General features: G+C 57.5%; 1 protein-coding gene across 1 annotated transcript; it reads right to left on the bottom strand.

Annotated features, from left to right (window-relative positions):
* Positions 1 to 502: 502 nt before the first annotated feature.
* FJX1 (four-jointed box kinase 1) lies at positions 503 to 3,191 on the bottom strand. The gene has a single exon (XM_027458710.3). The coding sequence runs from the start codon at positions 3,027 to 3,029 to the stop codon at positions 1,857 to 1,859; it is 1,173 nt and encodes a 390-aa protein (XP_027314511.3). The 5' UTR covers positions 3,030 to 3,191; the 3' UTR covers positions 503 to 1,856.
* Between the last annotated feature and the right edge of the window lie 5,074 nt (positions 3,192 to 8,265).

The raw sequence follows: 8,265 nt of genomic DNA, 5'->3' as shown, positions 1-8,265 counted from the left end.
AGCAGAAACAAAACCTGGGAAGTTTGCAGCACAGCAGTTTGCTCTTCACCGTGGCTTACAATTTGTACCAGCAGTCTATTACTTAAACGCATTTTCATTAGGTGAATGCAACAGAGCTGCTGCTTTTGAGTTACAAAGCAAGGCTGACAAACAGCGCTAAAGAGGAATTAAGAATTACACAGCTAAATTGTGCATTATCATGTAAATGGCAAGGGAGCGTCACATGGGGTTCTGGGCATTGTTCGGAGAGATAAATGCACCAAACTATAAAAACGAGTTCAATAGAGAGCCCTGTCAGTTAAGCACTTGAATGAAGCGAGTCCTGGAGGCTGCTGTAGCATTTTAAGATAAATACACATATGCACAGGTTGCAACATCTAATACAGCTAACTAGCGGGTAAGTTAAAGCTGTTTGTAAAACCCTTGTCCTACTTGAACAAGCAAACCAACCAACCCACAACACGCACACCAAAGGAAAACACGGCAACGGCCAAAGAAACTTGTCTTGGTGTGAAGTTTAATCTAAATAAATGAATATTAACAGCCCGAGGACCCCCACCAGCACAGATGAAGGCGCTGCTCTCGCTGAGGTCCGGGGAGGCTGGTGCTCGCTGCGGGAAGGCAGCAGCCACCGCCTCGCATCCCCGCGGTGCTCTGCTGCCTGGGCACCAGGGGTTACGCTGCTGCTCCGTTACAGAGGGATGGGCACTGGCATCTGGGGCGCAAAGAGGATTAGCTTGTCCTTTGTCCCGATCCCGGCTGTGTTTTGAGCCGAACAATTGCCTCTTCTGTGGATTCCGGCACATAAGGAAAACGCAACAAGAGATGCAGATGCTTTGTTTTGTCCACCCGCTTGTGCCACTTTGCTGTACCTTGAACAAAACTTTTGTAGAAAAAAAAAAAATCCCACACACCTCTTTTAGGAAGACTGAAGAGCTCTCCTGTTCTTCACTTTGGCCTCAGCCCCAGTTGCAAAGATAGACAAAATGGAAACAGAGGGCGGAGAACCAGTGCAAATGCCTCCCAAAAACACCTGGCAGCTCCGGGGAAGCTTTGGGTACCTGCTGTCAGTCCGGTGACACTTGAAGCAAGCCATGGTATGAGGCTGGGACACAGCCTGGGCACCCTAAGGGGCTGCCAGCCCCTAAGCCCACACCACCTACATCAGTTTTCTGAAACCAGCCGGTGCTAGTAAAAGCAGATCTTTTCAGGCTTGGAAAAAAAAACACAACCAGCAACCAAACCCCACGAACAAAAACCACCAGGCATGTCTGTTTAGCTGAAGCTCGGTGCAGGAAGCAGCTGGGAGGCAGCGGGCCGTGTCACTCAGCGGGGCCGGCGGAGGTGCGCGCTTCCCTTTCCAGGCTCGGGCACACAGTTGGGACAAAGGAGGCGAAACATCGGGCACGCTTTACCGAATCATCAGTTTCTTTAGTATGTTACAGAAAGGCTTATGAACATTTATAATGTACATAAAAGGCAGACTTTGTAAAATAAAAAGGTCCCTTTTTTTTTTTTTTTTTTTATAAAAAATTAAAAAGTCAAAGTAAAGTGCATGGGACAGTTTCGTTCTCCGCTTTCACTATCACATCCAAGTCTTGGCACACAGCGATGTGTCTGGAGCCTGGGAGAGCCTCTTCCGTCCCCCACGGTCACGTTACGGGTCAAATCAAAGGATGGCGACGATCACGAACACACACCGGGGATCCGAGCAGTCGAACCAGGAGCGCCCACGACACAGACTAACAGCTACCGGGACGGGGGCTTTCTACACGCTTCCTTCTCGGCGGCCACATCCAGCAACCACCCCGGGGGGGTCCCCAGGGCACCCGGCTTCGGGCACCCGGCTTGGGGGGTCAGAGCGCGGCGGCCTGTGCGCGGCAGTGGGCGATGTGGCGGTGCACGAAGTCGACGCGGGCCTGCAGCAGCTCGGCCTGGCGCTCCGAGAGGAAGCCCAGGTGGGCCCAGAGGGGCTCTCGGGCGCGGTACCGGCGGCGCAGCTCGGCGGCAGCGCTGCGGCGGCGGTGCAGCTCGGCCACCCGCTTGGCCGTGCCCTCGCGGAAGACGCAGACGGAGCGCAGCAGCGGCTCGTGGTAGGGGTCCCAGACGGCGAGCAGGCGGTAGCCGTGCACCAGCCCGGCCTCGTTGTCCATGAAGACCAGCCCGCCGTCGGGCCCGCGCAGCAGGTTGCTGGTGGCGCGCCGCATGACGCGCGGGTCCCACTGCAGGCTGAAGAGGTTGCTGGCCAGCCGGTCGAAGTTGGCCGTCAGGTAGTCGAAGAGGATCAGGTCGCTCCACTGCACCAGCTCCACCAGCTGCGCGGCGGGCAGCCCGCCCAGCTCCGCCGCCGACAGCGCCCGCGGCCGCCGCCCGCCGCCCGCCTCGCTGCCCCAGGGCGCGGGGGCCACCACGGCCGTCAGGTTGTCCACCCAGCGGGTCAGGCTGACCACCGCGCCCTCGGCCCACAGCGAGCCGCGCAGCTCCTCCCGCACCGGCTCCCACTGCCGCCCGCGGGGCTCCACCAGCGCCAGCGCCATGGGCGGCAGGCGCTGCTGCATGCCCAGCACGCCGGCCAGGTGGTAGGACAGCGCCTCGCCCTGGATCTGCTCCGGGCTCACCCCGTAGCGCACGCAGGCCCGGCTCCCGTCCGACAGCCTGGCCAGCCGGTTGGAGCTGCGCCCGCAGCCGCCGCGCTCCAGCGACGACACCCGGGCAGCTCGGGCGGCCGCCGGCCACGCCGCCGCCTCCTCGGCCGCGAAGCCCCGCGGCACCCGCGCCTCCAGCTCCCGGCTCCAGAAGATGCCCCGCCGCACCGGCGCCGCCCGCCCGGCCGCCTCCTGCCGCTCCTCCCGCTCCTGCTCCTGCTCCTGCTGCTCCCGGCCCACGGCCAGCAGCGCCCGGAAAGTTTTCTGCCCGCCGCGCCGGGGCTCGCCCCGCTGCGGGCCGGGCTGCGGGGGGGGCAGCGCGCAGAGCCCCAGCAGCGCGCCCAGCGCCAGCAGCCCCAGCGCCGCGCGGCCGCCCCGCTCCATGCCGCCCGCCGCCGCCTCACGCCGGGCCGGGCCGGCGCTGCCCCATGGCGGCGGGGAGCGGAGCCCGGAGCCGCGAGCCCGGCTCCAGCCCCGGTGCCGGTCCTGGCTCCAGCCCCGGCCCGGCGGCAGCCCCGCGCCCTGTGCGCCCAGCCCCGGCTGCGGGGGGCCCCGCGCCGCCCCCGGCACCGCCCCTAAAAGCGGCGACGCGGAGCTGGGGCCGGGCCGGGCCCCCCCCGACCGCCCCCGTGAGGCGCCAGCGCCCCCCGCAGGGCCCGGGGCCCCGCTGCAGCCGCCGCCGAGCACCGAGAGCAACAGGAGGGGCTCAGCCCTCGGCCTGCTGCTGTCCAGGGGGAAGAGCTGGGGCTGAAAAAGCCTCCAGCACGGATGAAGGGCGGCCAGGGAAGCAGCCTGGTTCTCCCGGGGAAGGGTGGGACTCCTGGAATAAGCCCTGCTGGCAAGCACACGGTGTGAGAGATGCTGTGTGCTCGGTGCCGCTGTACGCTACACGAGCATCCCTCTCCACACAAGCAGCCCTCGTGGTGAGGCGTCCCAGCGGCTGAAGGGCAGGGTTGGCTTATTTCCTTGGGAGGCAGGGCTGGAGAAGGCATCGCAGAGCAGGGAGGTGAGCATTAGGGACCTGGCCCTTCAGGTGCGGGGCAGTTTCTGGAAGTGTTTTACAAATGTGTCTCAGCCCGCAGCAGGGAGCTCTTCTATGGCTTAGGCTCCGCTTCTGGTTTCTCAGAAAAGCTCCCTGGCAGATGGGGCTCCTGAGGTCTTTTCTTGCAATCTGAAGCACCATGTAGGACACGAAGCCGAGCAATTTCCGCATACAGCACAGATCCTATCTCCCCGGTACGCTGCCTCTCCCTGTTCTTAATATCTGTGACTCTGCCTTTAATATCAAGGCAATAAATGAGGAAGTGCTTGAGTTCTTGAGCCCGGCTCTTGTAAGCATTCACAAGACTTGTCAGGTGCCTGCCAATGCTCAGCCAGGCAGGGGATTTGTTTTCAGCCCTGCTAAAGGTGAGCTGCCAAGATGGGAGGTGGTGGGTGATGCCCTCAGCCCCAGGGTGCCCAGGAGCAGGCTCTCGTGACAGAATTGGACCAAAACACTCTGCCAGCAGCACCCCTTGCGCCAGCCCAGCCCCAACAGAGGCAGATGGCTCAGCCGGGAGGATTTTCCACGTGAGCATTCAACATCAGGCTATGGCCTCACTGCTGGTGGCGTGGGGGACACCCTCAGCAGGTCCGGCCCAGCCAAACCGTGCCGTGGTGAGCGGCTGACCACAGCCTGCAGTCCCTTCTGGGGACAGGCGTCTGTATCCATCGCACAAAGCACATTTTTTCCAGGCCAGGAAGTAAAGAGGCTCAAGGAATGCTTTCAAGTGAAATTGCTGAGGCAATTCAGGGAGATGAAAGGTAATCGCCGTGTGAGAGGATAAATAATGCATCGGGTGCATGCCCCTGCTTTCTGATGGGGCATCCTGAGGGGTCAGGTCCCGTCGCCAGCAATTTTCATGCCGTATGCACTGATAGCAAATCTCCTCTCCTCCTGGCTGCCAAAACATATGAGCGGAGAACACTGCTCAGTGCTGCTGCCACATCTAGCCCAGGCACCTGCCCTGATGTAGTGTAACAGAAGAGAGAGGGGAAACCCAGTGTCTTTTTGGAAGAGAAACGCCAACCATGCTGACCACAGACCTCCTGAGCCACCCTGCAGACCCATTAAAAATACGCATCGTTAGATAGATACTGCCTTTAAGGAGAGAATCTGTCATCTCACTGCAAACAGTGCCCCCTTCCCCTCGATGCCCCCTGCAGGCACTGGGTAGCCCCGGGATGGGCCCAGCTGAAGGCTGGGATGGACCAGACTTGCCTGGAGAAACGGGGCCAGCCTAAAGGCAGAGTTGCTATTGCTAGAGGAAGTTAAAAAATGCTCATAAAATGTTAAAAAATGCAAAACTACACCCAGGACACATCTTAAACTTTTCAGCATGTCCTAAAAAGGCGCAGCTTTTGCAGGGCCGGTGAAAGCGCTCTAATTAGCCATGAGGTAACAACCCCAGCTGCACCAGCATAAGGCCAGCGGTGCGGCTCCCTCCAAGCAGCGCAGGGAACAGGGCTGGCTTAAATAGCAAGATGTTTTCCAGGCCCCTGATAACCTCTCTCACCACGCTGCCTGCAGGGGCAGCAGGAGCCCCTCCAAGGACGGAGGAGCCCCTCTGGCTGCCAGGAGCACAGGGGAAGGCACAGAAGAAAGTGATGTATGGATTCCCTGGACCTTCGCTTTAATTCCCCCGGCCTTTCCCCTCCAAGCAGGGACCCTCTGTCCCCATGCGAGGCCGGGAGGTGGGCAGCAGGGAGTGGGGTACCTGTCTCCCCAGGTATGGGCCCATCTCTGGTGCCGGTGCGCTCCTCTCCTCCCTGTGGGGGCCCTTCCTGCCCCTCATTCTCCAGCGTTTTTTGTCCAGTTTCGAGTGACTCGGGTGATGGGATTTCCACCTTGCAGACGTCTCCGCTGGCAGCCCTGCTTGCGGCTGCGATTCCTATTGTAATACTTTTCTACGCATTCCAGCTGTTAAGTTATTGACCGGTGCTCTCAGTCTTTGCTGCAGAAAATAAACAGGGTCTGCCGTGGCCACCCTAGATTGAGACTCACTGCATTTATCAGCTTGGCTCTCATAGCCACAGGGATCTCTGTGTGGTCAGTCCTGCAGTGGAGACATCTCTGTATGGAGCCCTCCTGCTGGGGGGTGAGAGGCAGAAAAAAGAAGCCCCCCACACCTGAGCCTCGAAGCTGTCCCCGTTTCGAAGGCCCCAGCTCATGATTCCTCTGTGACCGGGGCTGGTGACATTGAGAAGTTTCCCTGCTGTGCACTCTACATCTTAATGTGACCCATTTAAATTTCTAAGCCTTATTAAACACGGCATTAACATTCAATAAATGTCTCATTGATTACGTATTTACTTATCTGGTATTTAACTAGCATTCTCTTAAGGACTGAATAAAGAGAAGGACGGAAGAGAGCTGCTGCGTGGGATTTAAATGGCAGTGGGCAAGTACCCTTCAGAGGTTAAGGACTGCAGGCAGGAGCCAACTCTACCCAATATCTAAGCGCCATTTTTTATTCAATAGGCTTTATTAAAAATACAATAACACTTTTTTACATCCAAATGTGTCTCAGCTCCTCCAGGAGCCTCAGGCCGGCACAGGCTGAGGCATGAGCAGTGGACAAAGCACCTACCACGTGCGGCACAACGTGTGGCTTTCGTCAGGAGCAATGAAACAGAAAAGCACGGGAGCAAGTCTCTTACTCAGGTTTTCTTGCACCCAGCAGTTTGCCAGACAGGTGGTGCCAGGGCTGGTTTCTACGGCTGGCCCTGCTGCGTTTCCCTGCCACACGAGGGGAGCCACGCAGCGTGCCCGTGCTGCGGTTTTTGCCCTTGCAGAACGGGGTGCTGTAACCGTAACTTATCTGGTGACATCTAAAGCAGCCTCCGGGTTCTTCTGGACAGCTGGGAGCAGCTGGGGGGCTCTTGAGGAAGTCAGCACAGCAGAGCTGTGTTATTTCTGTTGTCACTATTCCCTGACATCGCAGTTAACTCCTGATTTGTGTTGCCTTCTCACTGACACCAAATTAAAGAAAGGAAAAAAGCAGAAGGGTTTGGGGAATACATGAGCTTCCCCAGTTCCTCCATCCTCCATCCAGCCTTGGTTCATTCAGCCCTCATCTCCGCTCTGCTCCCTCCTGTTGCATCTGAGCTCCCCCAACCTGTGGGTGGAGAGGAAGGGCAGCACGGACCTTACAGAGAGCTCTTCTTCCTCTGGGAAACCGACCAACGCTTTTGTTTTGATTTATCCCAGTTTCCTTGCAAATGACTTTCTGCCTAGCTGTCAAACTTTCTGTAAACACTTTAGCGAGAGTCATGAAACAAATCCCCCAAAGAAGAGAAAAACAAACACGGTCATGAGTTACTGAAGTCAGCTCTCTCTTCCTCCTGCTCTTTGTTAGCCATCGCGGGAGCTGACTTTCCACTGAGTCACAAAACACAAAAAAACAGAGCAAGGAGATAACAGGAGACAGCACCAATGAGCAAAAGCATCATGGAGAAAATAACACGTGCTCATTTTTTCAAGCTTTGCAGTGGGTGTGAGCAGACCCTTCCTGGACTCAGGCTGTCCTAGGGCTGAGCAGAGAGCAGCCAGCAGACCAAGCCCCCTGTAGCACCATCCTCTCTCCAGGAGCCGCAGCTCTCCAGGTCCTCAGGAGACCCCATGAGGTCTTTGGGAGCTTCCCCTCTCCTGCTGCCAAAGCCGAGGAAGGTGCGATACTCGCTAGGTGGGAGGGTGATGTTTAGGCTGTGCGGAGACAGGCTCAGATGGGCTGTCTTGTGAATTCTGCTCAGGAAGCAAAATAATATTTAACGTGCAACACCCACCCTAGCGGCTTTATTATGTTCAAATGTCAAGGTCGAGTCTAAGAGTTTCTACTCCCAGTCAAATGCTGTGGAGTGGATGGAAGTGGTTAAAATGTCATTAATGTATAGCCAGGAATCACCAGTTAAATCCAAGCTGTTCCAAGATCTATTGCTTTTAGTAGAGCTCGATGGTCACAGTGCCAGCATAGAAGCAAAGAGCTCAGCTCCCTCACGACTGGCCCATGTCAGCCTCCTTCCCTCCCCAGATGAAATCAGGTCAAGGGTGCAAAGACAAATGAAACGTTTCATGCACATTGTGCCCCAGGAACAAGGAGGTGAGGTTTCTTTACATTGGGGCAGAACAAGGGCTGCGGGGTCGTGTGTGTGGTGTGTAGGGAAGTCCAAATCTCACAATCAAAGCCGGACCCCATGCTGGGAGCTCTGCAGGTCGGGATGTCAGCTCTGACACGGGACAGCGACTGCCTCCCGTGCACACACGGGGAGCCGGGAGCCACGGGGAGCCGGGAGCCAGCTGGGACATTTCCTGGAGCTCAGAGCCCCTGACACCCCCTCTTCTTGGACGGGGCCGGCCGTGCTGACAGGGGTGTAATTGGCAAAAGCATGACATCACCCGGGGTCTGCGACTTTAAAATAAAACAACAGCAGATGAAATCAATCCCTGCTCCAGGAGAGCTGGCTGCTTGCAGCACTTCCCTTCAGGCAGCCGTGGCAGGAGGAGAGCTTTGCTATTAAATGTCTGAGATGTTTCTGTCGGTGAAAACCAGAACATTGAATTTGGCTTGGCCATTAGCATAGC

This window comes from Anas platyrhynchos, chromosome 5 (assembly GCF_047663525.1).
Source record: "Anas platyrhynchos isolate ZD024472 breed Pekin duck chromosome 5, IASCAAS_PekinDuck_T2T, whole genome shotgun sequence".
Classification (NCBI taxonomy): Eukaryota; Metazoa; Chordata; class Aves; order Anseriformes; family Anatidae; genus Anas; species Anas platyrhynchos.
Note: the sequence above shows the minus strand (reverse complement) of the source record. Positions and strands in the feature narration are given on the sequence as shown.

Coding starts and splice junctions, on each gene's coding strand:
- FJX1 (XM_027458710.3), bottom strand. CDS start 3,029: ATGGAGCGGGGCGGCCGCGCGGCGCTGGGGCTGCTGGCGCTGGGCGCG.